The following is a 20,741-nucleotide window of genomic DNA, read 5'->3' as shown; positions in this document are numbered from 1 at the left end:
GTGCTGACCCACCTCTTTAAAATTCCAGTTACAGAAAACTGAGAAGTCTGGTTCTTTGGTTCAAATTTACCATAAGCACAAGGGCTCAGCCCTGAATTATGCAAATACATGCAGCAAACAGAGGTTGGCGGGAGTTGCCTTGAAGGGAACACGCCTCAGGATGACAATTAAAGCGGTATGTGGGACCATCACAAGAACGTAGACCAGAGCTGCACTTGAACTCGGTCTTCTTTCCACAACCTTCGCATTCGAGTTCACTCGTCAGATCAAACCCAATCGTCCTCCACACTCCTAGCACTTCGCAGCTTCTCTCTCATCTTGTGATGCTCAGGCAGAAAGAGACATGTGGGGAATGGGCCCTGATGGGGGAACTGCCAAAAGGAAGCCTACCGGCGCTCCTGGCACTAGGCCGCTCCTGCGAGTCCCCCAGCCCGCGCGCCCGCGCCAGGGTCCGCGCGCCCGCGCCAGGGTCCGCGCGCCCGCGCCAGGGTCCGCGCGCCCGCGCCAGGGTCCGCGCGCCCGCGCCAGGGTCCGCGCGCCCGCGCCAGGGTCCGCGCGCCCGCGCCAGGGTCCGCGCGCCCGCGCCAGGGTCCGCGCGCCCGCGCCAGGGTCCGCGCGCCCGCGCCAGGGTCCGCGCGCCCGCGCCAGGGTCCGCGCGCCCGCGCCAGGGTCCGCGCGCCCGCGCCAGGGTCCGCGCGCCCGCGCCAGGGTCCGCGCCTGCGCGCCGCGGGTGGTCGCGAGGTTCCGCAGGCCGGGCCAACACCATTGGCCACTGAGGGGCGCGCCTCGCGCGGGGGTGGAAGCACGTGCCGGGGCGGGAGCAGCGACCGCAGCTATGGCGTCGTTACTTTGGGGAGGCGACGCGGGGGCGGCCGAGAGCGAGCGGCTGAACAGCCACGTAACCGTCACCGAGGAGGGCTGAGGGCGGGCCGGGGAGGCACAGGGACACCCACCGGGAGGGAAGAAGCCCACTGGATTAGCGTGTGGAATGGGCGTCAAACGGCCGGGGCAGTGGGGGCGGGCTTGGAAAAGGCCCCAGAGGAGACCCCAGAGACACCCCGGGTTTGAGAGGGGAAAGGACAGCACCTGCTCTCCAGGGAGGGAAGCCCTGCTCAGGTGTCCGCGCTCCTCTTTCGACCGTGTGTGTTGCGGGATGGCTTCATTTGTCAACGTTCGCTCTTAGCCGCCGCCCCCCGCCCCGCACGTGGGCATGAGACCTCAGAAAGAGGAGTTCATGTGCAGGACCACGGAACCCCGCCCCCGGGTCTAGGAGAATTCATACAGGAGACCCATTCCCGAAACGAAACCCTAAAAACCTAACATTGCATGAAACCGTCCGGTGGAGGGCTTCCCTGGCCTTGTAAGAGAGCTCTGGGCTGCTTGTTCCATGGCATGCTTCCTAATAACCGTTGAAATTTGTGTCTTTCAATAGTTTTCGAATCTTGTCCACCCCCGGAAGAACCTTCGGGGTATTAGGAGTAACACAGTCCCTAACATAGGTGAGTGTTGTTAGGGTGAAGCAGGCTACCTTCAATTAATTGAAAAGCATTTCTTACCCTGTACCTGCCACCTTAAAGTACCTGTATTTAACTCAGGACCATACACTTAACTTCCCAGTCACTTCATCAACTGTGTGGGGGGTGGGGGGGCGGGTAGAAGGAACCACTCTGTGTGTGTACTCTGTAGGATCTGGGAGAAAAATTGAAATTGAGCTATATATTTCTGCTAAACATTTATCTTACAATTACTGTTTCCATTCTATCCTTGTAGATAATTCTCTTAACACGGAAGATGATGAAGACGACATAGGTAAGAGGCATATTTTTATCTACTAGCATTGTTCAGTTTATCACCACTTTATTAGTGTGAATGGATAATATTTCAATAGGAAAAGGACTATCTCTGCTTTCTTTATGAATGAATAGTATGAGAAATACTAACTTGGGAAGGGGGAAATTCTTTAGAGGAACTTGAAATGGGAAATAGGAGTGGGTTAAGAATTTCCAGCTGGCAAGGAAGAATTTGGTCTGATAGTAACAGCAGTTGGCTGGCTTGAGGTTAGAGGGTGGTGCAACAGAATACCAAAACCAACCAAATAAAAAACAGGTGGATCTGCATGAAGGAAGGAATTCTCAGTGCTGTCCTTCCTCCTTTTAGAAGAAAGATGATAGTAGGACAGTTGCTTTATATACAACTACTGAGTGGAAGGCAGCAACTCCGATGCCATTCAAGAGGCTTGATGTCCCTTTTTTTATTGTTTTTCTAGTGGATTTGGCAGCCAATTCACTCTTAAACAAGTTAATCCGTCAATCCTTAGTAGAATCCAGTCACCGAGTAGAAGTCTTACAAAAAGATCCACGCTCTCCGCTCTACTCAGTAAAAACATTTGAAGAGCTGCGGTTGTGAGTATCTTAAGTCTGTTAGTGTGGGAGAATGCGAAAGCACAGCTTAAAATAAACATTTGCTGATTATAAAAGACATCAAATCTCCTTTGTTTCCTAATATGCAGTATTGAAATGGGATTATATGTCTTTTATGCAATTTAAAGATAGATCAAAGAACATTAGGATTTCCTAATTGCCTAACAAACTGAGAACAATCTTGACAGTAAAATATTATAATCTTTCAGTCAAAAGCAGGTGTAGTTGAGTCAAGCACACTCTCTGTATCAGAATTGGATATGGGGCATTGATGACCCAAGCATCCTCCCTCACCATATACATTGTTTATTTTTTAATATGTTTTATTATTTTAACATTTTATATTTATTTAAGAGAGAGAGAAAGAGAGTGGAGAAAGAGACTGACTGACACTTACTATGGGCACCCCAGAGCCTCTTGCTGCTACAAATGAACTCCAGATGCATGCACCACTTTGTGCATCTGGCTTTATGTGGGTACTGGGGAACTGAACCCTGGACCAGCAGACTTTGTAAGTAAGTGCCTCTAACTGCTGAGCCATCTTTCCAGGCCCTTTATTCCCTTTAAATAAATTACAAGTTTTTACTTTGCTAACCATAGTTTGTTTCAGATGACATTAAAATGAGACAACTTTCCCAGATGGATTTGCATATTAAATGGTATAAAGAAAATATATTCTGGGCTATAGGGATGGCTTAGCACTTAAGGCACTTGCCTGCAAAGCTAAATGACCCAGGTTCAGCTCCCCAGTACCCATATAGGCCAGATGCACAGGTGGCACATACATCTGGAGTTCATTTGCAGCAGCTGAAAGCCCTGGCGTCCCATTTTCTCTTCCCCCTCTCTCCCTCCCTCCCTCCCTCTCACTCAAGTAAATAAAATAAATTTTTAAAAACCTAAGAAAATATATTTTAACCAAAAGAGAAAAATATAGGTATCTATGGCCAAACCAGGCTAAGTATGCTTGCCATACACAGTAGGCAAAAGTGTACCTGGTTAGGTAGAAAATTTGGTCAGCCAGCCAGCCAGGAAGCAAATCGAGACAGAATATTGCCTACTGCTCAAATTGAGAGCCTGTGGATTAGCCTGAACAGCTACCAGGATGCTCATTTCAGAACATTCCATGGCTTGGCACTGCCAAACCTTGACACCTAATTTTACTTTTGTAAAAGAGAAATGGTTTCTGGGTCAGGAAGATATCTTTGTTCAGTTACTTCAGTACTAGTAGTTAGATTCCTTTTTCACCTTCCTTCTGGTGTGGCCTTCATTGCAAAAGTCGTAGTTTGGCAGATGACCAGTATTTTGTTTCCAACCATTTGGTAACATACGGACTTACATTAAGGGCAAAAATCCAGAATCCTGATGCCCAGACACTGTCTAAATGGTAGACAGGCCTACCTGTGATTAAATGTTTTGCTGCCAGTCATTGCCAATTAACTTACCAAGTTAAGAACATCCAAATGTTTAAATGAGTCATGAATGGTATAAATGTTCCACCCTGCTAGCTTTCTGCTAGAGCTAAAATTTTGTGTAAGACTCCAGAAAAGATGCATTTAAAAATCAGAAAGATATTATGATTTGAGAAAAATTCAAAAAGGATCATATCAATAAAGTTTTGTCAGTTCTGAACATTCTTAACATTCATGAAGTTCAGTGTCATTCAAGGAAAATAAATAAACCAGAAATGTCACTCAGTTTTCTGTTTATGTACAAAATCTAACTCTCCTAAGTAAATGCTAGAAAATGTAACATGCCTAGTAAAAACAGGCATACTGTTTTTAGCAAATGAACTTTACCTTCTTTTTCTTTCAACCTTCTGTAACAGAAAGTTCATCACTAGGCCCTTATTACTTCCCTTAGTTTAGGCCTATAGCCTACTTTATTATTTTAGTAGTTCATTTGTAGAAACATAATTGTCTACATTTAAGAGTTTGGGATATGAATGACAGGTATTACTTTTAAGGCTTGTGATAGTTCATGTTCATTCTTACCTTCACTGGACTTGGAATTCCCTAGGAAACAGGTCTCTGGGTGTTACCTTGATAGCATTTCCAGAGACTCACTCTGAATGTGGGTGATACTGTCCTGCAGACTGCAGCTAGCTCCCCATGAATGAAAAGAATAGAGCAAAGCACCAGCATCTGTCTCTGTTTCCTGACTGCAGACAGAATATGACTCTCTCAGTCCCACCACATGCCTTCCTCAGCCTTGATGGACTTTGTCCCATCTTCAACTCTGAACTGAAATAAATCCTCGACTCTTAATTTGCTTTGGTTCAGTATTTTGTTATAGCAAGAGAAAAGTAGCTAATACAGTGCTCAGTACAGAATGGCTTAATTTAGATATATATTTTTTATTAATTGTGAACTTTATATAATTAATCTATTGCATGTTGGTAACATGTATCTTCCAAGTGTTCATTTCTGAAGGCTACTGATATGCATCTTAATGAGGCTGCTGACCTATTTTAGGTATTTGATAATTTTATTCATTTATTTTACAGAAAGGAAGAGTTACTAAAAGGCATCTATGCAATGGGATTTAACAGGCCATCTAAAATCCAAGAAATGGCCCTCCCTATGATGTTGGCACATCCGTGAGTTTCCAGGGTAGTGGTATTCTACTTGGTTATTTTTTTTTTGTCTCTTTCTTTTTTTTCAGTTTATACCTAGGCTTTGTGTTCAGTTTATGCCCAGTGGTCTCTTCTTTTCCACAGACCCCAAAACCTCATAGCACAGAGTCAGTCTGGAACAGGAAAAACAGCTGCCTTTGTGTTGGCCATGCTAAGCAGAGTGAATGCCTTGGAATTGTTCCCGCAGGTAAGGAAGGGCTATTGTGGAGTTGAGAATCTTTGTAATTGTAATGCCAATAATGTTTTAGTAATAAGTGATATGACTTATTACTATGTATATGAGATATGATTACTTTGCAAGTATGTGATTACTTCAGCAATATAATGCTATACAGAATAGGCATTCTTTCATAAAGTCTTAGATGAATGGGCATCAGTATGGGACAGCAATAAACAACACGGACTTTAGAGCAGGGTTTTTTTTGACATTGCAGTACAATGTTGTCTTCAAATGTATTGAGCCACACTCATAGCTGTCCTGGGAAACATGCAGCCCAATTACTTCAGAGTCCATCTTGTTCTAGTCTCAACCTTTGCACCACTACTAGCTAGCTGAATGTCTTGGGCAGGTTAGCAAATCCATAAGTCTGTTTCCTTATTTGTAAAGGTAGCATTGTAAAGATATGAGCCATAGTTGATTGGATCATCTTTTAATATTAACACTTAGCATAGTGCCTGGTTTATAGAAACCGTTGAATGAATGGATGGGTGGATGAATGAATGAATGAATGCTTTTCTCATAAGGTCACCATGCAGGTTCAGTGAAGCCACACACATTTTTTAGCATAATGCATATAGTGATGATGGCTGTTTAGCTTGGGACGAGAATATCAAGTTCACCACACTGATTTAGTAGAGAAGAAAACTGACATTTGAAGATAGACATGTCTTCTTGAGGTCATCAAAGAATCCAACTCACCATTCTCCTAGCCCAGTTTCTTCTCATAGAAAGTATCCATTACTCTTTCCCTTATTCTCCCAATGGCATTCACCAACTACTTTTTCAAGCTGAACCCCAATATGTACTAAATGTTGTGGGAAACATAGGGGTTTTCTCAGCAAGCTTCTCTTTTGATCCACAAGATAAACTGTAGTTGTGTATGACTGATGCCAGGCACTAAAACTCTTGTGCTTTTCAGACAAGGTTAGTGAGATTTATATTTGAAGTATGATATTACTAATGAAAATTATTCAGGAGAAGCTGTGCCTGAACTCATGTGGTAAAAAGTATGTGGAAACTACTTTTTATGTCTTTGAACATGCTCCCTCTTTATCACAGATCCCTAATGGAAGCATATAAATTCATTAGCTATCACACTTCCATCAATGTCTTCACTCAGTAACCACCATTTTTAGGAGAGATAGAATAATAAAAACTATACTTTTAGGAATCATTTCTATAGTTCCTTACTAGAGAAGTTTCTCAGTGGAGCGTACCAGAGACCACAAGGAGGAGGTGCAGTGTTCTCTCCTGAACATGAAGCCGGCCCTGGGTGGTGTTTTGTGCAACTGCTTATTGCCATTGATGATGGAAAAAACAAAAGACAAAGGAAAAGAAAACAAGGAAGAAAAGATAGAATAACAGATAAGAGTTTGGGTCAATATTATTTTGTCAAGATTTATATTAATAACTTTAAATAACTTTCAGATGTAGTTCAAATTTGAATAATGGTTTATATGAATCTTTCTCCTCTCTTCATCTCACAGTGCCTCTGTCTGGCTCCTACCTATGAACTGGCCCTGCAGACTGGCCGTGTAGTTGAGAAAATGGGGAAATTCTGTGTGGATGTTGAAGTTATGTATGCCATTCGAGGAAATCGAAGTATGTATTAATTAGCCAGTCTTGGTAGACTTTTTTTTTTTAATTTTTAATTTATTTATTTGAGAGCAACAGACATAGAGAGAAAGACAGATAGAGGGAGAGAGAGAGAATGGGCGCGCCAGGGCTTCCAGCCTCTGCAAACGAACTCCAGACGCGTGCGCCCCCTTGTGCATCTGGCTAACGTGGGACCTGGGGAACCGAGCCTCGAACCAGGGTCCTTAAGCTTCATAGGAAGCACTTAACCGCTAAGCCATCTCTCCAGCCCGGTAGACTTTTTTTTTTAAATGCTGGTTCCATCACTAACAAGGTTGTTATAATCTCTCTGCTTTTTCATCTCTAAAAAAGGAGAGAAAGCATTGAATGGGTAATATAGATTAAAATGTTGGGCATAGCCTGAAACATTATAAGTACATAGCATATATTAACTGTGTCATTTCCCCATCCTGTAAGGAGTTGGATTTTGTATAATTTTGAAACATGGTTATTTGGTACAGAACAAATTTTATTTTTGAATTTTTATTGAAGTAGTATATGCTTATTATGGAAAAAGTTAAATGGCAGTTTAGAAGACTTACTCTCCAAAAATCCTAAAAATAGCCATAGTAATATTAATAATTTAATCCGCTTTTTGCTATTTTTGAGCTCATACAAGTGTGTATAAAATGCACATTACATGATTACATGTGTTTGTTTCATTGAGTGTTTTTTTAAAAATCTGAGCATTCTTTTCACACCATTCTTTTGACTAGCTTCACAGTACCCAATAATTTTTTAAACATATAACCAAACAATTAGTGCACATATTGGTAGCTTCCCATTTGTGAAAGGCTTGGAGTTTCGGGGTTGGCTCTTGTTTTACTTTTGTGGTATAGAGCATTGAACCTAGTGTCTCACATGTGCTAAGCAAGTATTCTATCACTGAGCTATATCCCAGTGCCCCCCCCCTTTTTGTTTTTTTGAAGTATGGTCTCACTCTAGCTCAGGCTGACCTGGAATTTACTACGAGTCTCATGCCAATCCTCCTACCTCTGCCTCCCAAATGCTGGGATTAAAGGCGTGTGCCACCATGCCATGCCCCCTTTTTCTTTTTTATTTTGAGACAAGATCTCTAAGCTTCCCAGTGGCCTGCAACTCATTCTGTAGCCCAGGCTGGCTTTGCAGTCCTCTTGCCTCAGTCTACTCAGTAGCTAAGATTATAGACCTTTGTCACCATGCCCAGCTGGGTTTGTCATTTTTTTTTTCACAGCTAGGGTAGTAAATTGTAGGACAGTTCTTCTTCCTCCTCCGTCTATTCTTCCTCCTCCTCCTCTCTTACTCCTCCTTTTTCTTGAGAATATTTCACTATCATCATGTTAAGCATGCTGGTCTTGAATTTTGCATGATCAAGGGATTATCCCACCTCAGCCTTCCAAGCAGCTGAGACTATAGGCATGCCACTGCAAAGCATAGTTTTTTTAAATGACCATGGAATGGAATTAAACATGTGGAACTATCACTACCAAACCCTAGAAACTCCAGCTTGCATTTAGAAATGATTGCGAACTGTGTTTTCCTTTAAGCTCTGCATCACGTTGCTCTTCTTTACGTTCTGTGCAATGAGGCTATCTGCTTCTGAAGTAACCAAGTCTTTCCCCCGCAGTTCCTAGGGGCACCGAGGTCACCAAACAGATTATAATTGGTACTCCCGGGACTGTCCTAGATTGGTGTTTCAAGAGAAAGTTGATTGATTTGACTAAGATTCGTGTGTTTGTCCTGGATGAAGCAGATGTGATGATTGACACCCAAGGTTTCTCAGATCAGAGCATACGGATCCAAAGGTAATGTTCAAATATATTCTTTCTTCCCATATTTTTTCTAGGTGACAAATTCCATTTATCTACTATTCCTAATTACTGTATTTTATTTATTTATTTGTATGTGTAGTGTGTGTGGTGTGTATGCTCTGTGTACACATGTGAGGAGGCTAGAGGATGCAAGGAGTCATTCTGTATCACTCTTTGGCCTATTTCCTTTAGACAGAGTCTCTGAGCTTGAATCTTGCTGTTTTTAGATTAGACTGGCTGACCAGCAGTCCCATGGGATCCACCTTCTACTCTCCCCTCAGTGCTGAGTTACAGGCATGTGTGGCCATGCCAGCTTTTTATGTGGATGCTGAGATTGAACTAAGGCCCTCATGATTGCAGAGCAAGTGCTTTTACTTGCCGAAACTTCTCCTCAGCACTCCCTAATTATGTTTATGCTTATTTCTTCCCCATCTTCATGTGTAAATTAAATTTAGGTTTTCATTATTCTTACCAACTAAGGGAGCTTCCTAACTGTAATAATTAATTACCCAATCTCAATTTATAACCTTGTCTCTCTGTTTTATAACTCAAAGCTACAGCTGAAATCTGTATGCTCAGTCTGCACCAGATTTGTCATGTGTTTGTGTGTGTTTATATATGTAAGTGTGTGTGTGTGTGTGTGTGTGTGTGTGTGTGTGTGTGCGCGCACATACAGTGCACATGTGGAGGTCAGAAGATAACCTCAGGGTGTTGGACCTCTTTTTCCACCTTGTTTGAAGCAGAGTCTCTTGTTTGCTGGAAGGGCCAGAGTGGGTGGTCCTGAGAGTCTCCCATTGCCAAAAGTATATTAGGATTACAGGTGCGTTTGCTTCTAGCTTACTTACATGAGTGCTGAAAATCCAATCCAGTCAGTGGGCTTGCAGAGCAAGCACCTTTAACAACTAACCTTCACCCCAGCCCACTGAGCAAAATTGTGAAGAGGATGTGTTAAAAACTTTGTTGAGGTTATAATGGGATTGTTGGGATAAAGTAGAAAACACAGATCTTAGAACCATATCTAGTTCTGACTTTGCTTGTAATTTGCAAGCAAATTATATCATTTTCCCAAACTCCTCTGTCAAGATCACTGAAAGATTTCAAATTGCACATTTCAAACCTTATTTCAGAGGTTCTAGGAGGGGGGAGTTAAAAAACAGAATCACTTATTTCTAAATAAAGTAGAACATACTCAGTGTTAAATTCCAACAGTAATCAGAATCTTGTAATGAAAAACAGTAATCCATTTTCCAAACTCCAAGAAGATATCTCTTTTTTTTCCCCATTTTTAAAAAGTTGGGGGGAGGGTTAAAACAGTCTCCTGTAACTCAGGCTGGCCTTGAACTCACTATATAGTGGAGGATGACCTTGAACTCCTCCACAATGCTGGAAATATAGACATACACCACCGTGTTGATTTTTATACAGTACTGGAGATCAAAGCTGGGGCTTTGTACATGTTAGGCAAGCACTCTACCAGCTGAATTATGTCCTCTGTCCCTCTTTTCTGATACTAATCTTCATACCTTTATATTTCATACTCTCACACTGTTATTTCCTGATGTAAAGTTATTGTCTCCTGACTTCCCAGAATAGGATGTAGACCTGGATTCTTGTAAAACTACTGCCCTCTCTCCTTTTCTCAACCCCTTTACCACCTCTCTGTGATTATATTATAAGAATTTACTTATAATAACACAGCATATCATTTGACAATATAAATACTTTTTACTGCTAATCCAAGCAGCATATTATTATGTTTTATTATTGTTTTGTATATGAGAGTGTGTGTGTATATGGGTGCACATGCACTTGTGTGTGCATGTGAAGGCCTGAGGTTAATGTTGGGTGGTTTCTTCAATTGTTCTTCTCTTTATTTTACTGAGGCAGGGTCTCTCTCTTGAGCACAGAGCTCACCAATTCAGCTAGTCTATCAAGCCAGCCTGCCCCATTAGTTCCTGTCTCCACCTGTATGCACTAGGATTGCGGACCACCGCACCCATCCAGCATGTATGTGAGTCCTCAGTTTTGCACAGCAAGTGCTTTATCCGCTGAACTTTGTCTCTTCAAGACTCTATGATGTTTTTCTGACACAAGCTGTCCCTTAAAATTGATGATTGCCCTTTTATCTTCATTTGTTATCACTATGTGGGATTTTTAGCTTTTTTCTAGCTGTTCCATCATATGCATCTAATATTTGTGGTATTTCCACATCATTAAATACATTTTTAAATCATGGATTTTTGGTTTATTCCTGGAGCTCTGTCCAGCTCTGTCTCTCTTTGGCTTCAGTCTGGACTGATAGCTCGTTAACCTTGTTGTGTGGTCATAACCATGGATCTTCCTTTTGCTGGTTTATAGTTTTAAACTTCCCATGGCCTAAGTTCTGTGTGTGTGTGTGTGTGTGTGTGTGTGTGTGTACATGCACGTGTGCACACACACACCTGGGTGTCTGTCTTCCTAGACATGTGGAGTGTAATTTCTGATGTCTTCCTTAAGGGAGGTTCAGCTTTGAGGTCATATATTTCTGAAATGTTTTTATTGTCCCTGTTACTTAGTCTTTTTTAAAATATTTTATTTATTTGAGAGAAAGAGGAGAGGGGAGGGAGTATGAGCACTTGCCAGGGCACTAGCCACTGCAGACACATGTGCCACCTTCTGTGCATCTGGTTTATGTGGGTATTGTAGAATCAAGCCTGGGACCTTAGGCCTCACAGGCAAGCATGTTAACTGCTAAGCCATCTATCCAGCCCAATTGATCTTTGGCTTGATACTTTACCCAGATAGGCATCTAGGGTGGTGTGAATTAGATATTCCCCCATAAATTCATGTGTTCTGGATGCTTGGTTCCCAGGTGGTGGCAGTTTAGGAAATGAAGTCTGGCTGGAAGAGATGTATTGTTGGGGACAAGCTTATGGGTGTTACAGCCAGCTCCCCCTTGCCAGTGTTCAGCTCACTCTCATGCTGTGGTTTTCCACTTGCCATGGCAGAGATGATATCTATCCTCTGCTCATGCCACATTTTCTCTTGCTATCATGGAACATCCTCTTGAGTCTATAAGCCAAATAAACAACTTTCCTCCCATCAGCTGCTTTTGGCTGGGTGTTTTATGCCAGCAATGAGAAGGTAACAAAAACAACATCCTATGTTGAAAAATTATTCTCAAGTGAGGCATGGTTACACATGCCTTTAATTTTTAAAAATATTTTTTTTATTTATTTAAGAGAGAAAGGCAGGGGGGAGAGAGAGAGAGAGAGGGACAGGGAGAGAATGAGCACGCTAGGGCCCGTAGCCACTGCAGATGAACTTCAGATGCATGTGCCACCTTGTGCATTTGACATACATTTACTTTTAGCTCTAGAGAGGCTGAAGTAGGAGAATCACCATGAGTTCAAGGCCAACCTGGACTACACAGTAGGTTCCAGGTCAGCTTGGGCTAGAGTGAGACCCTGCTTCAATATTTTTTTAAAAAAAGAAAAGTAACAAGCAGAAAAAAAAAAATCACTCTCCCTCTAATTTCAGATGCAATGTTGAAAACAGAGAAGTTTTAAAAAATGACTTCAGTATGTAATTAATATCCTGAGCTCCTGTGCTGCTGCTGGAGAGATTCCTGTTACCCTGGTCTCCAGGATTCTGTATTTAACTTGGTTTTTCTCTGTAGAAGTTTTGGCGCCACCTGTCTCCCCAGTATTTTGACATGCTTTGGTTAGTTCCTTGTCCAAGACTACTAGTATATCCTTGAATTTTCAAAATGTGCATGTGACAGTTGTAGGAAATTTCCATTCCTAGAGTGCTCAGCTTTTTAGAGAGCAAATCTAGGGGCCAGTGACAAACAAAAAGTATGCACCATGGAAATAATTATATGTAGGTGAATAAAATACTCTAAAAACATACTTACTCAAAGTATATATTTTGTACTTTATATAATCTAAATGTTAGAGTTTAAACAGTATGGCAGTAGAAATAGCAGTAGCAATAACATAAGTACTTATGGAAATTAACCATATTTTATAATGCTTTTTTTCTCAGATATAGCAAATCAACTCTTTTAAGATACATAAATGTAAACTTACAGAAAAAACTTAAAGACATTATAACTGATTAAACAGATATTACCAATTTAAAATTTTTTAACTCTTTTTAGAAATTTTTTTATGAGAGAGAGAATTGGTGTGCCAGGGCCTCCAGCCACTGCCATTGAACTCCAGACGTGTGCCATCTTGTGCTCATGTGCGACTTTGCATGTTTGTGTCATCTTGTGCATCTGACGAGTTGAACATGAGTCCCTAGGCTTCTTAAGCAAGTGCCTTCACCTCGAAGCCATCTCTCAAGGCCCAATTTTAATTTTTTAAATAACATCTTCTATCTCATAGTAGGATGGGTAGGATGTTTTTACTCATTCTCTTTCCTTTTTCAGTAATACCCCTTTGAACTGCTTTTAGCATATTTAATGTGGTGGTAAACTAGATATAGAAAATGTAAAATTCCTTAGGATCCACCTCCATCCTGACAATTAACTCTATGGATTCATTCCACATAGTTTTGAACTTTCATTCATCATGATCTCTAGAAATACCTTAGTTACTACACTTCTCCCTGTGTCCTCTTTTTTAGCTATAGGTTCTCATTCCAAATATGGAATGTATATGTATGCTATTCTTTTCTTCTCAGGATCTATAAGACCTGTTGTAGGATGAGCAGCTTGTATTTCCTTCCTCCCATCACCTGTATGTAAGGGCATAGCCACACAGAGCCTCTACTATATCCTTTCCTGGCTCTGCAAGCCTGCCTGACTGAAGGAGAGTGCATGAACAGCCTCAGATCCTCCAGAATATGCACTTAAACTTTGCCCTGAGCTCCACATTCCATTGATGTTTGTCCAATTCCTAGTGACAAGGAGGGGCATGGCACTTGGCTCTTTGTGCACAGGTGGATGGAGGTGGACCTGGTCATTACAGACGGCACCTCATGGACTACACATGTGCATGGAGCAGCTGATAGCAGTGCTTCAGGGAGAAGGACAGCCTGGCAACTGGGTGATGGCCATCTTCCCTTCTCTCTCTCAGAGCTTTGCCCTCTGAATGCCAGATGCTCCTCTTCTCAGCAACCTTTGAAGACTCTGTGTGGCAGTTTGCTGAGCGAATTATCCCTGACCCTAATGTTATCAAGTTACGCAAAGAGGAGCTGACCCTTAACAACATCCGGCAATATTATGTGCTGTGTGAGAACAGGAAGGACAAGTACCAGGCTCTATGCAACATTTATGGTGGCATCACCATTGGCCAGGCCATCATCTTCTGCCAGGTAAGCTTGTGCCCATGTCACTGTGCCCAGATTTCCCTACAGGGGGAGGGAGGGAGACAGTAACATTAAATGCCATATAGCCAGATGTCATATTCACCACTTACACATTTTAACCTTCAGAGCAGCTCTGAATAGAAATCTGCATCTTATAGGTAAAACTTACAAAGCTTTGGTGATAGAATAGGATCTTAAATATGGCATTAATTACAGGGCCTTATCTTGGAGGGACTGCTTTGAACACATCCCCAGTTACACTGATACTTACCTTAGGTTTTAGGATATCCTTTTTCACATTGATGATGTTGCTTACTACTACCATTACCCTATGTTTATTTTCAGGTTTATCTTTGCTATCTGATATTTTTCATGCTCAGGTTTTTATTTTCTCCCTGCGATATGAACGTGCTAAGCATCATGAGCAGGCTCTTGTGACATACCCATTGCACTACACTGACTAGACAGGCTTCTTTCTGCTGGCATGTGGACAGCTGTGAAAGCATTTGTAGAACAAAAGAAAGTTCATCTCTGCCACAGCAAGTCATGTAAAGTAGGCAAGTTCCTTAACATTGTTAAGCTTTGTTTCTTTTTTCTTTTGGCTCATTTTAAAAAAATAATAAAAGTAGGTAGCTAGTTCATCATACCCAAATGCAATAAATATTTTGGCCAAATTCTTGGCACTTACAAGTGTATGTTGGTTTAATTTTGTCATGTTCACACTCTGTAAGGTAAGTACAGTGTGTTTATCTCCATTTCATAGGTAAGAAAGCCAAAGCTTGGCCAGGTTGATGAGAAGCGATTCTTTGAATTACAGGCAGCCAAAAGTGTTATCATGCCATGTTCCAAGGCTCCTGAAGGACTGCAGCCTCCCCACCCCAGTGCTGTGTCCACCAGCACAGCCAGACCACTTTCACCCTCACTGTTCTTTTATAATTTAATTTTATATATAACAGGTTATACTCTTGTCCCCTCTCCCCTGCTCCTATTTCCCTGGGGCCCTCCTCAGTGAGGTTATGGTATTCACTGTGGGAACATGAAGGACTTAGTCCCTCTCCACTGCTTTTGTTCCTCACATAGACACGTCGAAATGCCAAATGGTTGACAGTGGAGATGATGCAGGATGGCCACCAGGTGTCCTTGTTAAGCGGGGAACTCACAGTGGAACAGAGAGCTTCCATCATTCAGAGGTTTCGGGATGGTAAAGAGAAGGTTCTTATAACGACCAATGTTTGTGCTAGAGGTGTGTGTTGAGGTTTAATTTCTGCACAATGCAATTCAGAATTCTGACAAATATATAATCATCACTATAATCAAGATCAGAAGACTGCAAAGATTGTCCAGTGGTTAAAAACACTTGCTTGCAAAAACTGTTGGCCCAGGTTCAGTTTCCAAGCCACTCATATAAGCTGGGTGTAAAATATGGCACAAGCATCTGGTGTTTGTTTTCAGCAGCAAAAGGTTCTGGTGCACACACACGCACACATGCACACACAAAATAATTAAAAGTCAGAAGACTGCCACCTCCTCATGTTTCCTCATAACGCTTGTGTAGTCAGTCTTCTCCTACCACATGGCCCACAGCAACTGATGATCAGGTTTCTGTCTGTATTTGTGTCTTCCAGAATACCACTCAGGGAAGTCATACTACCTAGCCTTTGTGTCTCACATCTTCCACCTAACATAATGCTTCTGGATTCATCAATGTTGTTACATAAAGTAGTAGTCCACACCTTTATATTGTTAGGAATATTCCCTTGATAATTCCTTCATTTACTGGTTACATATTTTGATGGTTTCCAGTTAGGGGTTATTCTTAAGACAACTATAATAAAAATTCATATGTAGGTCTTTGTGTAGACATATGTTTTTGTTTCTCTTGGATAAACAACTAGGGGTAGAATTGCTAGGTCAGATGATAGGTATGTGTTTAGCTTTATAAGATGCCTCACAGCTTTTCTATGGTAACTAGACCATTTTTCACTCCTACCAGCACAGTTGCAGGTACTTTGCATCCTTGCCAGTGACTAGTATTGTCACTGTTTCTAATTTTTTTTTATTTTTATTTATTGATTTGAGAGTGACAGAGAGAGAAAGAGGCAGATAGATAGAGAGAATGGGCACACCAGGGCATCCGGCCACTGCAAATGAACTCCAGTCACGTGCACCCCTTTGTGCATCTGGCTAACTTGGGTCCTGGGGAATCGAGGCTAGAACCAGGGTCCTTAGGCTTCATAGGCAAGCGCTTAACCACTAAGCCATCTCTCAAGCTCACTGTTTCTAATTTTAAACATTCTAGTAGATACACAGTAATATTGTTTTATGGTTTTAATTTGCATTTCCCTACTAACTAATAATGTTGAGCATTGCTGAGCTATTTCTAATTTTAAAGCTGACTACTTGGGCAGAGTAGGATGATGGAACTGGCTTTCAAGAAACAAGCCTTCCTATTTTCTTCATCCCTCTATATCCTTGCTTGGACCCTGTGCTGAAATCTTGTTTCCTGGTTCATTTCCTGAAAGTGTAGCAAATAGAACAGAGGGCCTGCTGTGTTCAGAGTAGGTATGGGCTTTGTCTTTTGTCAGCATAACCTAGAAAGGGGTGAAGTTCCTGTTCCTTGGGAACTGCTTTTGCCTCACTAGACTGGTTCTATCAAACAGAACTTCCTGTGGAGGTGGAAATGTTCTATTCTTTGCAGTCCAGTTCATAGCCATTATCTATATTCAGCTTCTGAGCACTTAAATAGGCTGGTATGACTGAGGAACGGGATTTTTAAATTTGACCAATTTCAATGTAAACAGCTGCATGGGTTAACAATTTCCCTCCTTTGGAGAGCACAAGAGGATTGCATAGACAGCTCCAAGGTGAAGACCCAGGGTAGAGAGGACAAGGGTGTGCCCCTGCAGCTGGTTATTATAGAAACAGAGGTAACACAGAAGTCTTGCAGGTGGTGCTAGGATTGAAAAGTGTTGTAGGAAGAGTAGTAGCTCAGTTGGATGGTGATTTATAGTGGGTTTGGACATGGCAAGACTTTGTGACTGGGGTAGACAGAAAGAGGTGAGCCTGTAGGTAGTTTAAGGTATTGAGTGGCTTGCATGCTATCCTATCTGATTGAGGCAGTAGGTTCTGAATACAGACATCTTGGACCTTGCTGTGATGGCTGTCATAGAAGAGTTAGAGGAGTAGGAGAAGAGATAGAGGGAACCAGGCTGGAAATAACAAGACTTGAGATAAGGGATAAGAAGACTTGCTGAGAACAATGGTCATAAAATGGAGCAGAGCTACAGTCCCATGATGGGTAAGGGCCTCCTGGACTGAGGGGCTTACAGGAGACTTAGTGCCACAAGAGTGGAGAGGAATACAGCTCTGTGGGTTTGCAGAGGCTCCTCCCCTCCCCCACTCACATGTGTGGACACATGTTTTGTACATATTTAACTTCTGCAGAATTAGCCTTTATAACACTGTTACCCAGCATCACAGGTACCATACTATGCAAACAAACTTCCTGACCTATTTTAATACCTATTTCAATATGGGAAGCCAGTTTTTAATTTCCATATTGTCTCTCTTAATGAGAATTCCTTTGGAAAATGTGGTTCCTAAGTAGGTATGTCCTGAGGAAAATATTGCAAGATCACACAAAGCCTTTCCTCTTGTAGGGATTGATGTGAAGCAGGTCACAATTGTTGTGAACTTCGATCTTCCTATAAATCAATCAAAAGAGCCAGATTACGAGACCTATCTCCACCGCATTGGACGGACAGGACGTTTTGGGAAAAAAGGCCTTGCTTTCAACATGATTGAAGTAGATAAGCTGCCCTTACTTATGAAAATCCAGAACCACTTCAGTAAGTAACTCACTTTCATAGTAAGAGCCATAGACCTGTTCATACTGATGGGCCACAAGGGCAGTGCTGGCTAGTGCAGAGGCAGTCACCCTAGGTGGAAGGCTCCTAATTTGTAGGACCAGAGTCTTAATGCAGATAGTTGATTAAATCATTTCTGCATAGTTCAAGAAAAATTTAGACATCAACTAGAATTTTTATGAGCTTATTCTGAAGTCTGGAGAAAAATTTTATGTCCTCAAGAAATGTACCCTAAGCAAGTAAGAAAGTCTTTTAGGACTTACATTTTGTCCTGAGCTTCCTCTTTCATTTATAGCAGCCCCTTCTCTTGCCTTCTTCTCCCAGGTTAGTCCTGAATTCTGAGTTCTGCAACTTTCTTCCAGCCCTACCTCCTGCCAACTAAACAGTCCAACCTTGGCTAGTCTGCTGGTTGTCTGAACTGGCAGAGTTCATTGATGGGACTCCCAAGGGTCACATCACCTGATGGCCACTCCTAGTATTAGCCCACACAGCAGAGAGCAGAGATATAAGTGAGAAGCAGGGCAAGCGGAACACTAGTGCCACTTTGCAGGAGGGAGCTTGATTGGAAGCAGTGGGCACTCTCCTTAGTAATGCACATATGGAGCATTTAGAATGTAGTTTTTAAAGAGTACGGGATGAACATTGTGCACCCAGTTACCTCTAAAGAATTGCTTAATGGCCCCTGGGTTATTTGAGAAGGCTGAGGGAGAGGAGCCCATGAAGACCATTATTGCGGTGGTGAGCTCATGAGAACTGGTCTTGGAAAGTGACCGCAGTGGAGGAGGCGCAGTCTTTCCCAGGCATGTCTCTCTGCCATTGTACCTTGTTTCTATCCAAGGTACCCCAAGGTTGGATGCGTATGGTCTGGGTCTGGTACTCTTGCTACTGTTTTAGTTTGTGTTGATCTGCTCTTTAGTTAACAGCCTCCCTTGTGTTCCGATCTTGACCTTCTATACAATGAGTCACAGGAACATGATTTTCAACGGTGTATCACTGTCTTCAGAAATTTAGAGCTGGCTGGAGTGAACTGCTTGGTCCTGGGTAAAATTCACTTTCTCTTTTGTTCTTTTAGACAGCAATATTAAGCAACTGGACCCAGAAGACATGGATGAGATTGAAAAGATTGAATATTGAAGAAAGAACTTTATTGTTTGTGAAATATCCTAGTTTATGTGAGAATGTTCCAGCAGATTTTGAAGATAATTTTCTATGTTGAGGCTCTTTCAACGTGAAACTCTGGCAGTTGACAAAATAAATGTCATAGTACTCTCCATTCTAATGTCTTAAGTCTCTTCAGAAACAAATTGAGTGAAGCATGTGATCCTTTTAAATAAGAAAGCAATATTCTTTCTTATTCTAACCTTTTTACAGGTAAAAAATCTTTGTGGGATACTGATAGTTAGCTTACATAAGCTGTGCAGATCATTCCTCTTGTGAACCACACGGTGGCAGTACAACTTAGCTGGTTTTAGAATGGGAGCTGGCAAGAAAAACAGAAAAGCCTCAGATTTTCAGGCCTCATTCACAGACTTTAACAGCCATTAATGTGTTGTAGTTCACATACAAATTTACTCCCATGTGGGTGTACATGTTCTTAAGTGAAATTACAAAGAAAATGCTTTTAAAAGTTAAACATGTTTGGGGGTAGCATTTTGCCTTTTTAACATTTAAAGTGATCCAAATTTTCAAATATTTCTTTATTTGAAATATTTTATATATTTATTTGAGAGACAGAATTTGAGTGGGCATTTCAGAGCCTCTTGCTGCTGCAGCAAACAAACTCCAGATGTGTGTGCTACTTTGTGTGTCTGGCTCTACATGGGTAGTGGGGAATTGAACCCAAATGGCAGTCTTTGCAAGCAAGCGCCCATATTGATTCTCTTTGAGTGTGTGTCTGCCTATTTCCCTGTCTTTCTTTCTCAAATGTATAAAAATATTTTTCAATTTTTTAAAAAAATAGTGCTGTGTCAAGAAGTGGAAAGGCTGTGCTTGTATGACTTCATGATGGCTGAGTGTTGTGGCACATAATCAACAATCCCAGCACTTGAAAGAGAGAGCAGGATGATTACAAATTTGAAAGTCCAACCTGGTCTACGTACTAAGTTGCAGGTCAGTAGGGCTAGGGTAGCAAGACCCTATTTAAAAAAAAAAAGCCTAGGGCTGGAGAGATGGCTTAGCGGTTAAGCGCTTGCCTGTGAAGCCTAAGGACCCCGGTTCAAGGCTCGGTTCCCCAGGTCCCACGTTAGCCAGATGCACAAGGGGGCGCACGCATCTGGAGTTCGTTTGCAGAGGCTGGAAGCCCTGGCGCGCCCATTCTCTCTCTCCCTTTATCTGTCTTTCTCTCTGTGTCTGTCTCTCTCAAATAAAATTTTTAAAAAAATTAAAAATTAAAAAAAAAGCCTAAAGAAATTCAAAGTATGTCTGAGAATTCTGAACATTCTTCTGCAAACAAAAATATGGTGGGACTGGGGAAATAGCTCAGTTGGTAAAGCATTTCCTATGCAGACACTCAGACCTGAGTTTAATCTCTAGAACCCACGTAAAAGTTAAGTATGATAGTACATTCTTGCAGTTCCAGTGCCAAGGAGATGGAGACAGGTGAATCTCTGGGGCTTACTGGCTAGCCAATCTACCCTCATTGTTGGGCTCCAGGCCAAGAGAGACCTTATCTTAAAAAATAAAAAATGCATATGGTGTTCCTTACAAATGACACAAAAGTTCATCCTCTGGCTATCACACTCATATACACATGAACATGGGCACACACATGCTTTTTATTTGCCACTCAAAAATTAAACTGTAAGTTTGAGAAAATGGGGTAATGGGGTGAGTTGCTAGTCTTCCACAAAGCTAGAATAGAGCATCAGCCTATAGCTAGAAGCC

At 41.8% G+C, this 20,741-nt stretch overlaps 1 protein-coding gene and 1 pseudogene across 1 annotated transcript; both read left to right on the top strand.

Moving 5' to 3' along the window:
- Positions 1-791: 791 nt before the first annotated feature.
- Positions 792-19,131, top strand: Ddx25 (DEAD-box helicase 25). Its single transcript, XM_004665463.2, has 12 exons — positions 792-898; positions 1,433-1,499; positions 1,771-1,809; positions 2,267-2,402; positions 4,924-5,016; positions 5,137-5,239; positions 6,760-6,874; positions 8,514-8,691; positions 13,761-13,998; positions 15,073-15,235; positions 17,652-17,840; positions 18,931-19,131. Exons 1-12 carry the CDS (start codon positions 836-838, stop codon positions 18,990-18,992), a joined length of 1,446 nt encoding a protein of 481 aa, XP_004665520.1. The 5' UTR covers positions 792-835; the 3' UTR covers positions 18,993-19,131.
- Positions 6,425-6,621, top strand: LOC123459597 (annotated as a pseudogene).
- Positions 19,132-20,741: the final 1,610 nt, after the last annotated feature.

This window comes from Jaculus jaculus, chromosome 3, assembly GCF_020740685.1.
Source record: "Jaculus jaculus isolate mJacJac1 chromosome 3, mJacJac1.mat.Y.cur, whole genome shotgun sequence".
In the NCBI taxonomy this organism is placed as follows: domain Eukaryota; kingdom Metazoa; phylum Chordata; class Mammalia; order Rodentia; family Dipodidae; genus Jaculus; species Jaculus jaculus.
Note: the sequence above shows the minus strand (reverse complement) of the source record. Positions and strands in the feature narration are given on the sequence as shown.

Bases quoted from the DNA above. Each gene is read 5' to 3' on its own strand.
- Ddx25 (XM_004665463.2), top strand. From the start codon at position 836: ATGGCGTCGTTACTTTGGGGAGGCGACGCGGGGGCGGCCGAGAGCGAG. The intron at 1,500-1,770 runs GTGAGTGTTGTT...CTATCCTTGTAG, and splicing joins TAACACAGTCCCTAACATAG to ATAATTCTCTTAACACGGAA. The intron at 15,236-17,651 runs GTGTGTGTTGAG...TTCCTCTTGTAG, and splicing joins GACCAATGTTTGTGCTAGAG to GGATTGATGTGAAGCAGGTC.